The 21,234-nt window shown below is 48.3% G+C and overlaps 1 protein-coding gene across 6 annotated transcripts in view; it reads right to left on the reverse strand.

Moving 5' to 3' along the window:
- tafa4b (TAFA chemokine like family member 4b) overlaps nt 1–21,234 on the reverse strand; it is a 34,084-nt gene that overhangs the window by 11,389 nt on the left and 1,461 nt on the right. Inside the window, exons 1-6 of one of the 6 annotated variants that reach the window (XM_023793928.2) lie at nt 18,828–19,325; nt 15,788–15,988; nt 14,704–15,681; nt 10,329–10,444; nt 9,459–9,595; nt 3,280–3,435 (exon numbers count right to left, since the gene is read on the reverse strand). In XM_023793928.2, the coding sequence (XP_023649696.1) occupies nt 3,280–3,435; nt 9,459–9,570 (268 nt within the window). In that variant the 5' untranslated portion in view covers nt 9,571–9,595; nt 10,329–10,444; nt 14,704–15,681; nt 15,788–15,988; nt 18,828–19,325. Of the gene's footprint in view, nt 1–3,279; nt 3,436–9,458; nt 9,596–10,328; nt 10,445–12,818; nt 12,841–13,427; nt 13,704–13,745; nt 13,760–14,703; nt 15,682–15,787; nt 15,989–18,827; nt 19,326–21,234 lie in introns of those variants that run through there. The other 5 variants (XM_023793931.2, XM_023793929.2, XM_023793930.2 and 2 more) reach the window with 5 other exon arrangements.

The following is a 21,234-nucleotide window of genomic DNA, read 5'->3' on the forward strand; positions in this document are numbered from 1 at the left end:
ATGATCCAAATCACAGAAATAAAACATGAACTGCAAAATAACTCAAATTATTATTAGTCTGTGTAATGCCTTAGTGTATCCTAGCTGTAATTGCGTGGTTTAGACAGCAGAAGGCACAATAACTTGGCCTGTCCCCTACCAGCAACCAATTAATGCAACCTACAGTAGTAACACTGTAATAGTGAAATGGTCATTAAGAAAAGGCCTATATATTATTCACCCTTTTCATTTTTAATAGTTAACAGGCTACTATATTTTACAACAACCTTTACAAATGTCTGTAAATAAATAAATAAATAATAAATAATTATTGTTGGTTAAACAATAGGAAATGTTAAAGCAATATTTAAGTTGATAAAGAATGGGAAAATGTTACATTCTTTTAGTAATAAATTTTTCTTAATTTTTTTTCCAAAAATATCGTGGGAAAATCGAATCACAAATCCAGCATCGTGAATCGAACTGAACCGTGAACTGGGTGAATCGTTGGCTTCTATTAAGGACGCAAACTGGGTAAGTCACCTGTCCCGTACCAAAGAACAGGCACTCTAAGCGCAGTGCATGTCAGTCCATCACGAGGCACCCAATCCCACACTAAGGGCTGTCCAAAGAGTAACTGATGCCCTTTGGCTGCTAGAAGAAGCCAGCCTTCCAGAAGGGGACATGCAATCTCACACACACACACACACACACACACACACACACACACACACACACACTCAAAGCCACGTCTTCGGACGTGTCATGCCACAGGGCTGTGTCCAGAGCCCCCACACTGCCCTGGGTCAAGATTCAGGTATTCAGGTATAACAATTTAGTTACAGTTGATTGGTGGCATTGCCTTGTATCAGAACATCACCCACAACTGGCAGCAGGGGGCGTAATAGGGCCATGGATAATCTGGCAGTTTCAGGGGGCCCAGCACCTCATAGGGGGCCTTAAATATGTGAAATTATACATGAAATTGGGTGGGGGCACAAGGTGACAGTATGTCAGGGGGCCTGGAATTTATAGCTACACCCCCATCTGGCATTGAAGGTTCGTCTCGAGCCATCGCCAGAACGTACAGCGGCAGCACTGCAGAGCCTGGAGGGATGCCATCCCCACATCCCATAATGCCAGTCAGTCCACACATTTCCACGGGAGGGCAGACATAAAGGTTACCTAGAAACAGCCCTAGACCCATCTGTCGATAAATAAAGATGTTTTTCAGGAGGTCACTGGGGTCCCGGAGTCATGGGTTCGAGGGACGCCGGCAGTGGCAGGGGGGCGGGCTGCTTCAGAGGATGGTGGAGTGGAAGGCGACGCACTGGAGAGCCATGGGCCGCCCGCTAACCCCCAGAGCCATGTGGGTGAGAGATCCCATCACAGACCCTAAACCTAACCCCTGCACTGTTTGGGTGATACAGGTACTGTGCGTTTATGAGGCAGGAGGCGCCATGCCGCTCACTTCAGGCCCATCCTGTAGGGGGCGCTGATGACAGCCTAATCACTGAGACCAATAAGAGGCATGTGACACATCGGAACAGTTACAGTATTATGGCTATTTAGCAGTGGCTAAGGAAAGGCATCAGGAATCCCACACATTTTAACTGCCTCCTAATTGCCCATTTCTGGGCCTGGTGTGAATGTGAAAGCAGATGTGTGGGGGGGGTGAAGGGAGGGGGAACTTGAATTTGCATGTGTTTAAGAGGTAGTTGGGGGTAGAGCAATGGGGGGGGGGGCTCATTAGGTCAAAAAGGGAGCACATTGTCCCTCAGCTTCCCCCACACTCGCAAAGAATTTCATTACAGTGGACGGGAAGTCAAGTCACCTCCAAATCCAGGCTGCCCATTTTAAAGCAGCCATAAAGTTCACAATTAAAACAGACTCCGCTGCCTACAACAGACCTCCGGAGGCTATGCGAATGGAGAACTCGCCCTCTAGTGGCCAGAGCAGCATAGCACCCAACAAGGGTATATGTATGTAAATTAATTCAGGTTAATACAATTACGTGGTGTTTTGCAGTGAGCCAAATCATTTCCATGGCATTTACTCTTTATTAGGATAAAATGGGAAATACATAGAAATTTGATCTCTAGAATTCTGGATCAGGCCTTATATGTAATCATACAGTAACAGCAGGCCAGCACTTTTATATCATTATTCTATAATCCGCAGCACTATGCGACTCCCAGAGCAACTATATAGTTTCTGTTCCATCAGCATGTTCTACCTCGTTGTGTCAAAGTGGCTTCACTGTCTGGGAGTGAAACGAGAACTTTGCCCAAGCGAGCAAAACAACGACAGTCGGTGGGTGAGGGGGAGATGACATAGACAATCGCAAAAGCGCTAAAGCAAACGCCCACAGCGAGTCTGTCGAGCCCTAAAGACACATTATCCCTTACAGCCTGAATGACGTTTTGCCATTATGAATGAGACACACATCTGTATTTAATCCCTTCTGGAGAGATGGGGGCTGGTTGGAATCGGCGAGGTGGCGTTTGCAGCAGAGCCCCTCGTGGACGTCGTCGGCACCCATTGCCTCCTGTGACCTTCGCTTACAAACCCCCACTAAGCCTGGGCAAGACGCAGGGGGGTGGTGAAGACTCCCATGAAACACTGACGTTTCTGTCTTTTTGCAGGAGGTACAGAAGCCGCGAAGTGACCTGCTGTCAGAAATTACAGCTATGATGAAGATTTAAGACTAAAATCCCTAAAGCTGAATATCTCTGTCCCAATTGCATGAAATTATTCCTTTACTGAGATCCAAACATCTTTCTGAAACCTACACAACTAACCAAATGTACTTGAATAAGTTTTCCACTTCTTTGGCCTTACGATTGATGATTTTTGGAGCCATTCACAAGAGGATCTGACCATTCTGACTCAATGTTGACGGGCTGGCCATGATATGCTGAAAAGTTCAAGTGACAGAAGAGTAGCCAGCTGTGAACAGGACAAGATCAGCACAAATGGAGCGCACTGTCTAATCCGACATTTAAAGGCTCATTCACATCCCATTGGGAAGGAAGTCATCTGTGAAAGTCTAATCAATGAATGACTCGTAAGTGAATCAACTGCGTGGAGCGGCAGAGCATAGGTTGGTATTACTCAGGACAGACACCATGAGAGGCGGAGCCTCATTCCGCTAATGCGGACAGGCACACCATGAGAGGCGGAGCCTCATTCCGCTAATGCGGACAGGCACACCCTGAGAGGCGGGACCTCATTCCGCTAATGCGGACAGACAAGGGCACAGCCTGTATCAGTCAGCATATGATTAGGCAGCACGCTTACCTTCCACGCAGGACGGCTGTGCCCGGGTGGTTCCCGCCACCTGGCCCGGGAAGCAGGAGCACTTGACGGTCTGTGAGCGCTCCTCGATCTTGTTCTTGTTGCAGCAGCGGTGAATGGCCACCACCTCGCAGGTGCCCTGCTTCACCTGGTAATGGGCTGGGGTGGCGGGGTGGGGGGGGGGACAGGCACATTAAATAAGCACATGCAGGCTGGCGTGACATCACGGGTGACATCACGGGTGACATCACGGGTGGCAGCACAGGTGCCAGTGAGCAGCCAGCGACAGCACACACGGCCCAGAATCCCACAGGAGAGACCCAGAGGCACGCCAGCTTACTTGAATAGGACTGCCAACTGTGGGGGGAATTGTTTTCAAAAACACTGCACAGAATTTCAGGACCCCCCCCCCCCGCCAGGGGCCAGTCTGCGATGGCTGTCATTTCATTGTTTTTCTGGCTTTACAGAGAGCCGCTTGCAGCCACACCTCCTACATGAGCTCAGTCTGCTGCGACGCCAGTATCCCAGGCCTCCTCGCTCCTCATCCAGCGCGGGCAGAGGGATCGGGGGGATTCCGCAGCACGGCTTAAGGGGTGTTTGCTATGCTCCACACCAAACCGCTTGAGTAATCCTGTCCTGGTGGCCCGAGGTACCCGTCCTGGCGCTGGCGGCTGGTGGCACCACCCTCCCGGGAAGGTGTGAGGCGATGGAGGATGTGCTCGCGCCCGCTTCCCCTCAGGCTCTTAAATAAGAGGCTGCCTCTCCGCCTCGTTATTGTCACACAGGGATGGGTGCCAGTCACAATGTCATCTCGGCACATCCCCGGGATCACAGAGGAAATTAGGGCCGTAGCCTAGCAACTTGACACAGAGGAGAACGTGATTCTTGGATGTGAGCATTGTGCAATTTCCATAGCAACTTGATAGAAACACGGAAGAAATGCACCCTCGCAGCCAGCGGCTGTCGCACAAACCCTCGGCCTCCATCGCAGCTCTGCAGTCTGTCGTTACCTCAGGGCAACAAAAAGCCCATCACCTGCATCTCAGCACAGGTCGGGCTGAAAGTCATTAGGGTCCCACACTGACAGACCCATCAAAGCAGGATAAGTCACTGAATCAGCACCCCGAATTCACTCGTCTCTTTATAAACCATTTTTGCAGCAGCTGCACCGAGCAGCCTCTGATCTGTGTGTACACAAACACTATATATAAATTATACTTAAATATGTATTATTTGCAATGCAGACTCAGATTTTCTGATGGCACATACAGGAATCCCTAAGAGATAGAAGACGTAGATGGAGAGAATAAATGCTGTTCAGGTGAAATGCAGAGATGCAAAGCTGGGACTTTTTACGATGAGAACAGACTTTTTATGACAATACCAATAAACTTTGGCTTAAGAGCAAACTGGAATTTGAACATCCAAATGACTACAGATCACATTTTTAGCTAACGCTGGCGAGATCGGCTTTGTCTTCTATCACTTTGTACAGCTGGAAACCAAACTAATCAGTTAAGGTGAATCTAGACTGAGCCCTAACAGTATAGAGGACTGGTGGAGAGATTTTTGAGGGAAGAAATGGAAAGCAACCTTTGATAAATAGGCCTTCTTTTAATTTTTGACACGAGCTGGCAACGCCTCCTACTGGTCACGGCATGCAGTAACAAGCAGCAGCAGCCTTATTGACATTTGCTCCTGTGCACGGTCTGGAACTCATTACAAGAACTCTCTCCGCAAAGGCTGCCACTGTGCACCTCTGAGATCGGTAACAAACCTCATTATTTCACAAAAAACGTCCGCACTATGTAAAACCAGCCACTGTTCAAAGGCAGGACTCCCTATTGGCTGAGGTACACACAGTAAAATCAGCCGGAATTGGTTGAGGCACTGGTGCTGTCCCATTTAAACCAAAGACATTCATTGAGCGCTAACACATAGCATTTTTAACTCCTATATCTGACGAATAAAGGACAGTCAGCAGATATTGGCCATAAGTTAAAGTGAAACCGGGGATTATAAAAACAGGAAATAGGGGACAGGTGAAAGGCAGTCTGTCATGTCCTTTTATGGCGACTTTCAATCTGTCATGTCCTTCTATGGCGACTTTCAGTCTGTCATGTCCTTCTATGGCGACTTTCAGTCTGTCATGTCCTTCTATGGCGACTTTCAGTCTGTCATGTCCTTCTATGGCGACTTTCAGTCTGTCATGTCCTTTTATGGTGAATTTCCCATGAGGTTCGGTAGATGGAGGATCCCATCCCCACTGGCATGTTTCATCACCCATTTCATAGGCAGTCTACCTGCTGTGACGAGGACCGTTTACAAAGACTGTCAGAAGCCCGGTGAGGGATACCAGTGCAGACACACTTAGCTTAATACAGCCAAAACCAGTAAGCAAATAAGGCTTTACTCCTAAGGAACTATGCAGGTCCTCCTAAGTAACACTGCACCACAGTACTCAGCAAAAACACAATGTTCATTAAATAAATAAATCTAGCAAATGTGGCTCAACAGAAGCAGAGTGTGAAAAGAACTCCCATGAAATTAAATTTCAAGCTTGACTGAAGACCAGCATAAAACTCATGAACTGATGGAAATATATCAGTGACCTCGACAGGCAGACAGACAGAAGGCGGCAAACTGCCGTGTCATTAATCTCTCTACGACACAAGCTGACTGGCAGGCCCACTGCCAATGACCAAGCGCGAATCGGCGGCCAGCCCACGAGCACCGCTTCGGGGTGGCCCTGTGAGACACGGACACCCCCCTTTGGGTGAGCTGTCGCCGGCGTATTTTAGAGTAAAAATAGCAGATGCTGAGAGGGTAAACCCATAAGCCAGCGGACTGGGCTGCATGCCGCTCGGCGGCTGGAAGCTCCTTTTGTTTGACAGATTCGTTTAACAACCATTATCGATGACAGGAAAGCTGCGAACAAACAGCAGGTGCTCCGCACTGGTGAGCAGATTTCAGTGTTAAAAAGAAAACAAATCAGAGACCCCAGATCCACCCGAAGGTCATAAGGTCTGGTCTGTCCACACCAGGTTCATCCCCAGATAAAACACACAACACTTGCTTCATTTTTACAGCATTTCCTTTCCTGCTTTCCGATTACAGCTTGAAAGAGGTACTTGGCAAGAAAATCACTTAAAAATGGAGCTAAATCACTAGGGAAAGCCTTCTGTGTCCCATTCTTTAAGGACACACGTCCGCACTCCCGTGTCCCGCCGTCACATGGCGGCGTGACTGAGCTGCCTTTGCTCTCCAGGGCTGCCTCGTCATCCGTCAAGGTGACATCATTTCAGTTCCCCCCACCCCCAATGAAAACCCACAGGTGGTGTTACAGGCGTGTCGCTGCGGGAGAATCTCCACCGACAAGCACCAATCCCCGCTGGCCTCACGGAGACTTGACCCCCCCAGGGGCCAGTTTAATAGCATCTGCTACCCAAGGCCAAAAGGTTTCACACGGGCGTCGGCAAACCGCAGATGTAAATGTCACCTTCGTCAGGTGGGGGGACATTAAAGGGGACACGTAAGCGGCCACATGCAAGATGAAAGTCACCAAACCAGCAGCTGCGATCCCACAAAAATAAAATGACCCCCCCCCCCAGCTCAATAATCTCCTGGGCCCCCCCCCCCGCCGCTGTCCCCGCCACCCCCAGTAAGCAGAGAGGCACCCAGCATATGTGTACGACCTCGCCCCCCTCCCAGCGCCCCCGGGGGGCAGGAAGGCACCCAGCATTTGTGTATGATGCTGATGTCCCCCCCAGCTCCCCAGGCTCCATCAGCGGACCGTCACCTTGAGGTGAGTAGCAGACATCGGGCCACACTGGTCCCACAGAGGCACACCAGGAGAAGGACACGGGTGACAGGAGGTGACATGTTCTTGTACAGGGGGAGGAGCAGCCCCCTGATCACGCAGCAAACGGCTGGATAAAAAGTCACACCTGGGGACAACGGGGGTGGTACGCATCAACTGACAGTACACATGTGGGGGGTTGGTAGCAGTAAAATAAAAATGTTGCGTGACCACGTGCTTTTATCCAGGCGTTCGCAGAACGAACCTGGTGAATTGTACACCTGGGAATGTCAGCGGCGTGACCCGTGTGGCCCAGTTACTGAGAGCCTCTGGCCAGCGGGACCAGCAGCACCTCCCCTCCCACACCTCCTGTCCCCGCTCCCTCTATCCCGCCTCCTGATTAGAAGCTTCTCCATCGCACATCCTTAAAGAGCAAACGTCACGAATTCTTTCGCGTTGGCTCAGTCCCCCAGCACGTTATGGAGGGCCGAAAAGCCCATTGAATGGCCATAATGAAACCTTCCTTTAAAAACATTAGCATCCATAAATTGTCTATAAAAATTAGTGCGAACGAGAATACGATCCTTTATTTGCACGAGAACAGGTACATTGGCATGCGCCATCTCTCCTATCCCATCATGCTCTCCTTTGACTGGTACGTACAGGTGGGAGTGAAGCTGGGGGTGTGAGTGCAGGGTCAGGCCATTCATCCTGCGCCCCTGCAGCATTACGGGGGGGTTAAGGGCCTCGCTCAAGGGCCCAACAGAGATGGGACTATTCTGATCACAGACATAGAGGCCCAGCCTGCTGAGCCGCCCACCAGCCCCCCAGAAGAGGAATTCCATGACCAGGAATCCAACCCAGGCTGGGGTGCTTATAGCACCGAATCCTAACCACAAGACCACCAGGTTGCAAAGGCCTTTTTGTATTAGATCTTCAGCCACAGATATAATCTTCTTGCTAAAAATGGCTCTCACATCTGATTAGAATTTTAACGCTTCTTTATGTACTGGGCAACCAAACCGATTCAGCGTCGGATGAAAATGCTCAATATTTAAGGCGCAAATGGATCAGAGAACATGGAAAGGATTTTTGGTGCACCGGAGCCATCTAGTGGAGATCAGTAGACTTACAGTAAATGGTAGATGGGGGGTGGGGGCTGAAAAATTAAAACTATGCAAATAGAAACAAATCAATCCAATACAAAGGTTATCGCTGGCATAGTGGGATAACCGCGAAAATAACCGCGTCCAAAGACGCCCTTTGCACATGTTCCAAACCGTCTTTCAGTCGCAGTAAGTTTAATGAAAAGGGTTGTACGCGTCTCACCTTCACTTTCCACCATAAACCGCGCAGCAATTAGCGCTGGATCAGTAAATGGTGCCCTTAAATCCGCGTCCCCTCCGGCTAAATAAGCTGCAGTTGAAAGCCAGAAAAGGCCGAACTTACTCCACCGCGGAAAACAAAAGGCAATAATTAAGAGGGGAAAGTCCTCCTGTCAGGAAAGATTTCACTTTCTATGAATGATTCAGCAAAAAAGAACGATCGTCTGACCTCTCGGCAGCCTAAATTATTTACGTGGCGATGGTCACAATCGGTACAAGGAAAGTAGGGCTCATGAATAATGCAGACGGGGATTATCTTGTGGGTGTCGGTTAGCGGGAAGCTGCAGACTTTTTGTAGCCTGAACTGGATCTTTTCTTCAGCACGCGAAGGTGACGGTTTGTTCGGAAGAGTGCGCTGGACAGACGCGAAGCTTACCAACCCTAGCACTGTAAGGCCTGCATGCTAATTGCAGTAAGAGAGTCTGATTTCAATACAAGGGCTCCCCATTAGGAGAGGGGGCGTCCAGACGGCCCTGAGGAGGCTGAACATCTGGAGGATGTGTAGGAAGGTCCTGAACACCCCCCCGCCACACCTGACACTTGGTCCCTGCTCACCAGCTGTTTCCCCCCGAGGTTCCCAGCCCCTCTGAACAGGGAAGAGCTTACACTCGCCCCCCTGGGCACGAAGCCACCTGAACGAACGAAACATCTATCCACACATCCCCAGTCCACCTCCTCCCTGGGGGGGGGGGGGGGGTCACACTCTCAGCAAACCCTCCCGCTGAGAATTAAAACTGAGGAGACTTTGCATCTTCTGGACTTACACGGACCATTAATCTGTACTGCGGCCCAAAGACCGTACGCTGCGTGAAAAATCCGAGAGAGCGACAGGAAACGAGGTGCAGAGCTCGTCAGAGCATCACTGAGAGCCGTCTTCATTAAAGACTAAGCGCAGAGGGACACTAGGGGAGACTGGGCTCCTGACGGCATCGTCACAACTCTGTCCACATGACCCTAATGAGCCCCAGGGGGCGGCGAGGCGCAGGAAGAGGACTCACCAGTCGGTCCTCGCGAGTTACGGTTGCCAGCGTGTGAAAGCCAGCAACACTGCAGCATCACGCACAGCAGGAGGGCGGCTTGCCGTGAGCACAGGGGCCGTGCCCACACCATCGTCCTTCAGGGGGAGGGAGGGGGACTGAGAGGGAGACAGAGAGAGACCTTTGTGCACAGGGAGACTTGCATGCATTTTGACAAACTATAAAATAAAGCTGGGAAATCTGCAAACTGTGTTACGGACTGACCCTCCAGGGCCGGAACCGGGGAACCCTGCTCTAGAGCAATCACAATGACAGAGACAAGGCGTGGGTACCATATCCTCCCTCAAGCCTCAACCCCCCCCCCCCCCCCCAAGACTCTACCCTACACCTCTCTGTGTTATAGTCAAGTTTTTGGCGTACATTGGAGAAAGTCTATAATCCTAAAATCGACGGGACTTACCTCCATAACCTCTATGTCTGTTGGCACTGACCACCTACAGCTAAGTCACTTTGTAAAGCTACTCTACATATTCTCTCGTAATTCCCATTGGTATCTCATTTGAATCTTGTGCACACAGGTTTTTGAGAAATTAACATTTTTACTTTATCCTAGATTTAATTGTTTAAATTTACCCATTTTAATCCTTCCCACGCGGAGACTGAAGTGTTCTGGTCTCTGACTCTCTGCACTCAGTCTCTCTTTCTATTGCACTGAGCATGTTAAAGGCCCAATTACCCCGGAATCCATAAAGTTTTTCTAATCTTACATTACATCTTATAGCTTATTTTAACTGCTCTGTGCATCACAAAGCTACCAGAAACTCAAAAGGTTACCTTCACACATCTGAAGCTAATGCGTCCATGTGAGTCTGGCAGGGAGGCCCTTCCTACCTCTCTGCGCTTCCCTCGCTCGCCTCCTTAAATCCCCTCCTCCTCGGCTCCGGCACCGGGTCGGCTGGACGGAGCGGCTGTCATCGCCTGGGTGCGGCCCTGGCCGCCGGACGGCCCTGCGGAGAGACGGACAGTGCCATCAGCACGCTCGCTGGCACCGGGGACGCTGTCTCCTTCTCCTCGAACTCCCGTCACGGCCGCTGTCCACGGAGCGCCGATCACCTAGCAACGGGGTCAGGGGCACGTAACGTTAGGCTCACGGGCTGCTCGGCGAGTTTCGGCTGTCACCGCGGCGTCAGACTCGCTTAACCCGCTCTGGTGACCCGGGAAGGCAACGCGATCGGCCGCTGACATCAAAACTTTATGAGGAGGCAGAGTGTTGAGGGAGGCAGAGCAGCTGGCGGACGCACACACACACGCAGACACATGCGCATACACACACACACACACGCAGACACATGCGCATACACACACACACACACGCAGACACATGCGCAAGGTCCATGGGGTCTCATTTGGAGTAATTGCCACAGGTAGCCATCTCCCTACGGCCAAGCCACTGGGCAAACAGTGTGGAAAACAAGCCACGGATTTATCAGCCCACCCCGCCAAGCCAGCAAAGGGGGCTCAGCTGGGGGGGTGAACGAGCCCCCATCCACCTGAAGAGATAACCCAGATACTGACCCCCGCCGTCTGGGGTCACTGCAGTCCGTTGAAAAAAATCAGAACATCTCGTTTTGTTTTTTTCCTCATTTGTGGCTGAACTATTTGCTGCAAGAAAATAAACATTCTGCTGAATAATAAAAACAGAAATCCAACATTCTTTCAGTGCTTCCTAGTGAAATCAGATGCATGCTTTTACACGGAGACGCCATTCGCAGTCCTACATGCACAGGCAGCAGAGGTCAGCAGCGTTCCTGCCTTGGCACTCTGCGTCAGAGACGCCCCGACATCGGGCCGCTCAAGCGGACAAACGGAGGATCGGATGCCACTGCGGTGAGGCAGGGGCACGTGTGACATCACTGCAGAGCTCCCTGCGTGTGCCACTGGCTGCCCAGTGTCCTGGAAGCCGAGTTATAACACGGAGCCTGTGAGTGTCTAACTCGTATGGGACTTGTGGGACTTCTGGGTATCAAACTCCCCTCCCTCCCTCCCATCCTCAAACTCATTACCAAGCTACCACAGGCAGTAGTCCGTGTCATAACTCCACCCTGATGGCGTGACTTAAAACGTTTCATATTTATCAAACATTCTCTTTTCCCTGTTTCACCACTATAAGCACGACCCAAGTTCCGGGGCTCTTAATCTGTAAATCACTGTCATGTGCTGTTAATGAACGCAGTAGCCATTTAATCTCAAATAGTCCAACTTGATCTGCTTACATTCTTCAGCAGATGTTTTTTAAATTCTATTTTAATCCTTTAATCTCGAGTTGAAACCAGATTAAACATATTTTATGGGCCCAATTAAAAAAATCTTCCCTAAGCAAGAATGTTTTGAGTGTTTCTCCGTTATGCAAAGGTTTCATCAATCTAAGATCAATGAACCAGTGTTGAATATCCTCAGACTATCCCCTCCATCCACCACTGCTCCTTTGCTCCCTTTCACAGCAGTAATAGGATCGCGGTCACTTTTTTTTCTGGGCACAACCGCCGATCTCCAGCCCGTGTACAGCGTAGACGCCTCAGACTGACAGAGCAATCTGTAAATAAAATGTAAATGCAGCGAGGTTACTGCTCTCCCCTGGCGAGGGGAGGGGGCGCATTACGGACGGGTGAATAATCAGAGCAGAGTGAGCAGTGACGGTGAAGAGATAGAGCAGGAGAGAGAGAGGGAGGGACGGAGGGACAGGAAGATCAGTCACCGGACCAGACAGAACTGGCACAGACCTGTAGCCGTTTGACGTGTCAGCAGAGAGAGTCCAACAAAGGAAATGCTCTTTATTTCAACGCCTGCCCCCCCCCCCCCCTGTTTTGTATGGCGGTAATGGACGCATGGGCTTTACTGTAAACACGTCCCTGTAACCAGCCTGGCCCACAGTCTGTGCAGTGACCCGCGGAAACACGGGCCCCGATGCACAGCTGGGAAGCCGGTTCAGAGCCGCCCCGAAGCCGTCAGCCGCAGTGTCCGGAATGGGGGAGCATATGTCACACCGGCCGCCCCCCCCCAACCCAGCCGGCCAGCCACCTCTCACAGCCTAATCGCCTTCCACACTATAATTACTCCAGTTTGCTCAAACAAATGCATGAGTGACTCGTTTAAGTGGAAAAGGTAAACAAACCCAAAAAGAGAGAAACTGTTTAGCATCAAAGTAAAGACAAAAAATACAAAATCGACACCTGGTACTTCGACATTTACTGCCAGGAATGCGTATCGCACAGGATTCCCACTTTGTGATGCATTTACTTTATACGCGCCTGCTGTTGTCACTAAAGCCAGTCAGTTTGTTCCTCGTTCAAGGGCATTTAGGGAAGGTATCCAGTCACTTACTTCACAGCAGTCCTTCTGGGACCTAAACCTGTTACATCTCCCCCTCCCCCCCGCCCCCCGACTACAGGGCCCAGTTCCTTAACCGTTTGCACCAGCTGTCACCTTCTGATGCTTGAACCAAGAGGACCACTGATGAAGACGAGCAGAACCACCCCACCTCCAGGGGGCGCCCACAAGCACTGGTGTGTCCTTGCAAGCTGCCTGAATCCACCCTGAATCGCGCTATTGCATTTTGGTAGCCATGCCCCACACTGTGGGGGTAGCACTTTCTTCTCAATCGACATTCTCTGTGCGTCGGCCCACACAGCCTTACTGCGTCTCCGGGTCCCAGGAGTGGGCCATCCCAAACGTCCGGGACGCACAGCGAGGGGGGGGGGGGGGTTGGTCTTGTCTCCAACAAGCGACTCTGCCGGAAAGCATTACATTCGGCTTTTAAAATCTGTCATTAATATTCACACACCCGAGTAAATCTGGGCAACCAATTGAAAAATATTAATATTTACTAGAAGGGGCACATTGCATATTCCTTTTGAGGGCAAGACTGTCTGCCCTTTAATCCTGCTCTCTGGAGAATCATTCTGGGTTTACGTCTTTCCGAGGAACACCGACCCGCCATCGTCAGCGTCTCTGATTCCAGGCTGAACGAGGCTCCGCTCTTTCTATCTGCCGATGAATGTCGTTGCTTCTCCCCGCTTCTCCGGCTCCCCCTGCCAATAACCGTTTAGACGTCGTAGTTAACGCTCCTGTTTTGGCCTTCTGCTTCAAACGAACGCATTTCGAATCCCGTGGAGGCTCACTTACACACGAAATAAAGCAAACTACCGGCACTAGATCAGTAAGCGGAATCGAAAATAAGAATTAAAAGCTGGCTGAATACAACATTAGTCTAAGGATTTCGTACTGGAAATAAAACAGTTTCTAATTAACCTGTTACTTGTGTGACGAAGGGGATCTTATTAACTTGAAATACAGACGCATTAAGTAGGGGCATACGAAGGCTGCCTGGACAAGAGAAATGGCGAGATCAATGTCCTAAAATTTATTATTAATTAAATAAAACTGGATTTCCCAGGTTTTGTTTTTCTTAAATGCATCGAGAAGTCCCAGCCACATTTGCGTGTTGTTTCCGATAATTACATCCCATATGTCTTCGGGTTTGTATCTTCTATAAATAGTTTATCATTATGCACACAGCAGACGGATCTCTAACCAGAAATTTCACTTTTATACAGTCAACTGGACTTAAAATCACATTAGGATGTATAGGTTTTTCATCTACAGGGTTCTTAAGTTTGCGACTTCTGCAGATTTTTTTTTTTTTTTTACACCATTAGCTGTTATTCCATTTTATTCGCACACAAACCCCAGATAAACTATTTTTATTCGTATGTCCTTAGGCCTTGTTAATTTTTACATTTGAAATGTTATCTTCTGCCAAATTTCAGATTTTTAATCTCAAATCTAGTTTCCTGCGCACACTTTAAGGTCAAAGAAAAATAAGACGCGACGATCCATTTCATAGGTAAAAGTAATCAAAGACAAGCAGAGGTGACGATATCAATATTAATACGTCGATCTAACCCTGAATTTGTATTCGCTAATAAAATCGTTAATGGGAAACGCTCTCATTCTTCCAGTTTAAAGTTTAATGACTTGTCTGGCTGAGGTGTAAATCGTGTTGCTTTTTTTCCCAGCAAAGGCAGAGAAACAGTTATAATAGGCCTCTCTCATACTCCATCTCCTGATCTGCAATATGAAAACATCGCAGAAATCCGGGCTTCGGCGGAGCATCGACACCGGTAATTCTGCACGGTTTATGATGCCAGAGATGGCGGGAGCGTCCAGTTGCTAATTGGCGGTGGACGACGGCACCTGGTGGACAAACCTCGTAGCTGCAGTTTGTTATCTCAGCCGCAAACATCGTAATTTGAAGAAAAGCCATATAGTTAGTTTTAAATACTGCAAGCTATATTTGTAAGAAAACAACAAACTGCATGCATTGCGAATAAACTTTAGTAAACTTGCAAATCAGTCATAATCAGGGATCATCAACCTGTCCGTACACGGACAAACGTGTTCGTGGGAAGACTCGTCATTGTTCGTGGTTTTAAATAAACAAACAAAACAAAAAAAAACAGTAAAAATGTTAAGTATACTACATTACTGAATACGTTGCAGATGGTAAACATGTCATCTTGAACACGATGCCCGTCAGAATTCACCATTTTATTGGTCCCAGGCCATAAGAGTAGCCTAAATTATCTTTATGTGACGGTTTACTATAAAACATGACATTCAAATCATTTTAAATGCACCATGGTTCATATAAGCTCTAAAAATATATCCCACTGGGGACGACACAAATGGAAAACCCCAAATGAAAAACAAATCGTGGAGCCAAATGGACAGATTAAGTGCAAACGCTGAACAGCCATGTGTAACCACAGACAAGACCATCTGCTCCACACTTTTCAATAAACCAACACCCTAACCAAAAGTCAATTAAAATTCATTATCCGTCAGACAAGGAGATCAATGATGAGCACTTTGTAGAAACAGTATCCTGAGCCCGTAATACCACGGCTTCACCATTAGAAAATATATAAATAACATCCGGATGAGGGTGTTGATTAAGAGCTTCTGTTTTTCCTGGACTGGCCAGCGTTGGTGAGCCAAGCCAGCTTTTTGAACCACCATTAAAAAGGAAATGCAGCTCACAATGTGCCACGGGGAACAAGATCTCCGGGCAAAACGGACGAGATCTGAGAGCTGGAAAGAAAAGAGAGGGTCCCACGCAGCGGAAACGCTGTGTGGCGATTACTGGGGGCCCTGAACCGTCCTCGCAGTCTGCCTGCCTTCCAGCCTATGGTGACAAAACAAAACAATAGAACAAACACATTCAAGGACGTCTCTAATAAGTCTGGCTGTGCACCCAAATTGTGATTAACCAAAATCAAGTTACTGCCCACCTTTAACAGCGTCAGACGCAGCCAATCGCATCGACTGCACAGCCTTGTTAGATGTCGTTTGTTTATGGATCATGCCAATCGATTGCGATCTTCTCTGCGCACCAACTGCAGGCCGCTTCTGGTCCGACTGGCCCTCAGGTAGACAGAGAACATCTTGATCACTCCAGGCCCCCTGAGGCCGTGCGAGGCAATCCGGGAGATCTGCAATCCGGTAGACCAGCATGTCCGTAATTACATTATCGGCCAGGTGCGTTGGCCATGCAGAGCGGTGGGAGCAGCACTGCTGATCGATGGCTCATCCTACAGAGCCAGTGAGGTGCATCAGCACTGTCAATAGGTAATTCATCTGCTCCTCCATCCTGGGAGAGTGACACTGCCCCCTACGGACTGTCCACTCCCCCCCAACACCGATACTGCCCAAGTGGCCCCCACCCTGAGGGCTCAGATACACCCCTCCAAGGCAATCCTGGGAAAGCAGAGCCTCCATCAGGCAAAATCCCCCCTCAGCCCCAGCTTCCACTGGGGGGGGGGCATCCACACACACCTCAGTTAACCCTAAATTCCATCGGTCCTGACACCCCCCTAAGCTTTGGTAAGCTAAATCTATTAAAAAAAAAAAAAAGACAATATATACACACACACACACACATTTTTCCCCCCATTACAAATGTATTAGAAGAAATCAGCGCAGTTTGCCTCTTAATTAAGTAAAAGCTTTATTTATACAGCAGAAAATTAGGTTTTATTTTGCAGGCCATACACATGGTGATCCACGGTAAGGGCTGCCCTCAGCTCAGAGTCACGGCTGCCCTCAGCTCAGAGTCACGGCTGCCCTCAGCTCAGAGTCACGGCTGACATGCTGCACACAGTGAGAAGGGGCCCTCTTGCCAGCGTGGGATTAAGGCAAAATCTAACCTCTCGCTGCAAAGATATTTCTTTGTTCCTTTCGCGGCTCAGAGGGAGGAAAAAAAAAATGAAATGCAAAAGTGTGACATTTGAGGCCAGTCCCGCACCCCGCCAGCGTGACTTGCTGGGGAAGGACAGAGGGTAAATGACGTAAGAGAAATCACAGCCCCTGTCCCCAGACCCATCCGGCTCCCGTCCTTGTGACTTAGCTATGGATTCGGCTCACCACGGTCATCATCAACAGGGTTTCACCAAAGTTCTGGCACCGTTGCCACGCCTGCAATGGTGTACTTCTGCCAGAGAGGCGGGGCCTGTTCCTAGTTTGGTAATCGTCACTGATCTTGCTAAAACGCTATGATGGAACAACTTAAATTATATACATTTTGACCAAATGAATACAGAAAATAAAACATTTGGAGTTAAGCACATGTTTGCCTACCACCAGAACGAGCTACCGCATAGCCTTCCGGCCTTTTCCCACGCGAGTGAACACAGTCGATGCAGTGTGACGCGGTTCTGCAGGGGGCGCTGCAGAGTCAATCATTAAAAACTGTCAGCTGTACACTTTCAGGCCCTTCAGCTGGTCCCCTGCAGCTGCTCTCCCACGCAACAAGACAGTCCTAGAGTCGGAATGTGGAGTGGGGGGCATTGTTTTACAGAGGTGAGGCAGCACTCCAGAGAGCAGAGAAGCAGAATGAGATGGAAGAGTCAGTCTGAGGATAAAAAGATAGGGTCATCACTACATGAGAGAGAACACACAGCCCCCACCTTCCATCTAATCTAAATCTATCAATCAGTGGTGGATAGAGTGGATCGGTAAACACGGGTGAAAAATGCATCCAGTGTGGAGAGGAGCAGATCGCCAGCCTGCTCACTGCATGGCCGCTTTATTTATCACCCGTATCACTGGACAGGAGCCACGCGTCACACTCTCTAAAAGAGCCATAGCAATTAAAACAAGACAAAGGCAGGAGTCAGACAGGCCAAGCCAGACACCTGTGGGCAGTTCAGGTGTGGGTCAGAGGGAAGGATTAGCATGCATAGGCTGGAGGAGGGGGGGGGGGGGTAGAAATAATGTAGAATGTAGGCTGGGGGAGCATATCTGACAGCTCAATGGAGGAGGAGGAGGAGGAGGAGGGGGGGGGGGGTGACAGGCGAGCGCAGGCGCACTCGGAGACGGTGCGGGGAGAGTCATTCAAAGTGAAGCTCTGAAGGATCTACGGCGGCCGCCCTCTCAGAAAACAGAAGCGATTCGTGTGGAGGTGGAGGGGGCCGTGGGAGTGTAATCTCTGTAGGATTAACTGCTCCGTTTGAGCCGAAATGCACCCGTCAGTGAGCATTAAGTCTCCGGGAACCTTTCAAACACCGGCGTCCTCTTATTCAAATCCTTACATCGCGGAGGAAATTCAAATTTCCGGATAGCAGCTGTGTCGACTGGCAAAAAGGGCAAAAACCCTAACAGACGCGGAAATGCTAAAACGCACCGAACAGGGCTGGAATCCCGGCGCGTGCAGAGATGGCTTCGTTTTCTTTTTTCGGATGTGACCAATTAATTTAATTCGTTTTGTGTAAATACGGCGTTTCCACGTTCCTCCCACGAAAGTGATGCTTGTAAGAGCCGGTAGCTCTGCCCCCCTCCCATGAAAGAGTCAGATCAGCGGCTCGGCGCGCGCACGGCTCTTATCCAGCCCAAGCACGCGCTCTAACGCTCACTTTTTCCAAATGCAGATTTCACGTTAGGAGTGTAAGGTTGTCTAACTTTGGCTACAAATTAAATCAATTTTAGTAACTCCGACTTGGCATGGCACGATTCTTAAACATAAAACCTTGAATGATTGGAACAGCGGTTTGAAGAAAGATAAATCGCACTTAAGATAATTGCACTTACCACATTTGCTATTAGTGTACATCCCAAAAAGGAAAAGAAAAAGAAAAAAACAAAAACAAAAAAAACAGAACATTTAACAAGCAATCGGTAGACCAATTATCGTGCATAACAAACCAATCCGTGACTGACAATTTGTCCCTGCTTACAAAAATACCAAAACAGACCACCAAAGTCAAAACGAGGGTATTAAGCAGGGCATCGCATCAATGTAAGAACAGATAAGGGAACAAATATGTACGGTCTTACCTGAATCGATACGATCGATGGTCTAATTCACCCAAACAGGCTTTAAGATATCCGCCAGAATCAGATGTTAATTGTTTTTCACTTTAGTGATTCTAATTTCCGACTTCAGTGAAATTGAATAATTTGTTCACAGCGCAAGGACGGTTACAGTAGGACCTCGGGGCCGGTTATCGCAAAGCCGCCACCGGCGCCACTTCTGCCGTCTTAATTTCGAAGTTGGCGTCGCTCACATTTCGGTAAATTCGTCGCACAGAGACATACACCAAGACCAGCAGGAGGTCACATCTGCACCAATACAGAAGAAAAACGCACAGAGGAGCCGGATAATCCGAACAGGCGTGATTCAGTTAAGATCCGAGCAACTTCTTGTCTTAGCGGCAGGCAGGCGATCGCATGTCACCCTCGCTGGAGGAGACCTGAGTTATAATGATAGTTAGGGATTCCTCACTCCTCCCCAGCTGCGATCGATTTGACAGGAGACTCGCAAGGCTGCTCTCCCCATCCCAAACACGTGCAGAGCCCCCGCCCATTTGCCATATTTCTAGTCTGTTCAATGATGTCATGCTTTACAAGTATTAATGTGAGCGGTTTGTTTCAGTGTCAGCCCTTTAAACTTCACATCGTCACCCTAAAATGTGTTTTTTTTCTTGGCTTCATCAGTTTGTGTGCAGCTTTTTCAAATTCAAAGCAAATAACAAGTAGTTGCATTATTGCAGCTCTGTGGGTGAACTGTTTCTGACTAAGGTTTGTTTTAATAGAGAATTTCAGCTATTACACTAATCACAGGGAACACAAAAACACGACACATTATGGGTTGAACTCGAACCTCTTCGGGATTAGCGGTTAGGTAAGCTGGATCTATTACATTTAATTGTTTATATCTTACTGTACGTTTCCATTTTTTTTATTTGAGACAATGTTAATGTTAATGATCAATGGCCAAATGTAACCGATGACTCATACAAAAATACAAGTACATACACAAGTATTTAGATCACCTTCAAAATATAAATATGAATTAAGGATTTCCAAAGCTATCCTCGCAAAAAGCAGCCTGTTCAGTCTTTTCTGTCGGACAACATTGTTTCATTACTGAAAGCCGTAACTTTATCTGCGGTTATAACGACATCTAACAGAACGGGACACGGCGGTGGGCGTTCCGTCAGGCCCCCGAAAAGCCTCCACCACCACGGAAAAAAAACTTATTAAACGAACCATCTGTTCCTTCCTTTTTCCAAACCTCTTTCATTAGTCTCCCACTCAGGAAATTAAGCTTGCTTATCTTAATGTTGTGGGAGATGTCCGACCTCTTAAAGGGACATGTCCTGTTTTTTAACCCGTGGTGGTTTGAGGTTAAAATGAGGTACCCGACCGCGGAAGGTTGGCGCCCTGCACACGTGGGCCAGGGCTTGAAGGGATCCTTCACGTCCAAAAATTGGACCCAACCTGAAAAACCACAACTGCAAATAAATGCACACCTCCCTCAGCCTTCTCTGGCTCAAACTAAGCACGTACACCAGGATTAGTTTAACATAATCAGAGAAGACACTGAACATGAAACGTCTGAAGGAGGCAATCAGAATTCCAATTTTGGCAAACAGTACGACCATTGCCATTGCACGCACCTGTACACCTGCTTGGGGGCCTTAACACTTCTTCAGTACCGAACACATTTTGTCTAATAAGACATTAATCATAGGCAACCTTATGAAGGGCCACCCAGGACTTTAATGGCCTATTTTAGCAAGGATATCTACTATATATATTATGTGTGAAAATAATATTCAGTATAAAAGCACCTCGTATGTCAGTTTGAAAACAAGGCATGGAGTAGCCACACTGCTGTGAATCACCCGCTTGTGAAAGGCACGTCCGAAATTGGAAATATGTCTTCAGAAAGTCGGCGCTCAGAAAATATGATTTAAAAGCAGAAGGCCGGGCGCTGCTAGGAAGCGTCATAATTTAACGGTGATAAAAAAAAAAGCACCCGCCCAAAAACTAAAATCGCAAGACAGCTCATGACGTATTTGTCCATTAAATATAGTCAGCACAAATCTTTCATATCTGGAAAAAACTGTTTGTCTTTTATAGTGGAGTTATATTATAATCTGTCCTTTTCCAGTTTAAAAGAAATACTAGTTGCCTAGATTTGCAAATAAGACGTTTATCTGGTGTATATTCCAATTAGAAATTCAGTAAATCTGTTATAGAGCAGAACTTGGTTGATATGTTCTCTTCTACAATACGATAGATCTTTACAAAGCGGAGGCTTTAAATCCCGGTCTTGAAGGATTGTTGAAGGAGGTGTTTTCAACATAATGGGCAAGGTTAGGGGGCCGCCATTCTGTGATGATAACTCATCCAGATCACAACAGACAAAGCAAGTCACCTTGCTCATTTTAAATTC

The sequence above is a fragment of the Paramormyrops kingsleyae genome, chromosome 8 (assembly GCF_048594095.1).
Source record: "Paramormyrops kingsleyae isolate MSU_618 chromosome 8, PKINGS_0.4, whole genome shotgun sequence".
NCBI lineage: Eukaryota > Metazoa > Chordata > Actinopteri > Osteoglossiformes > Mormyridae > Paramormyrops > Paramormyrops kingsleyae.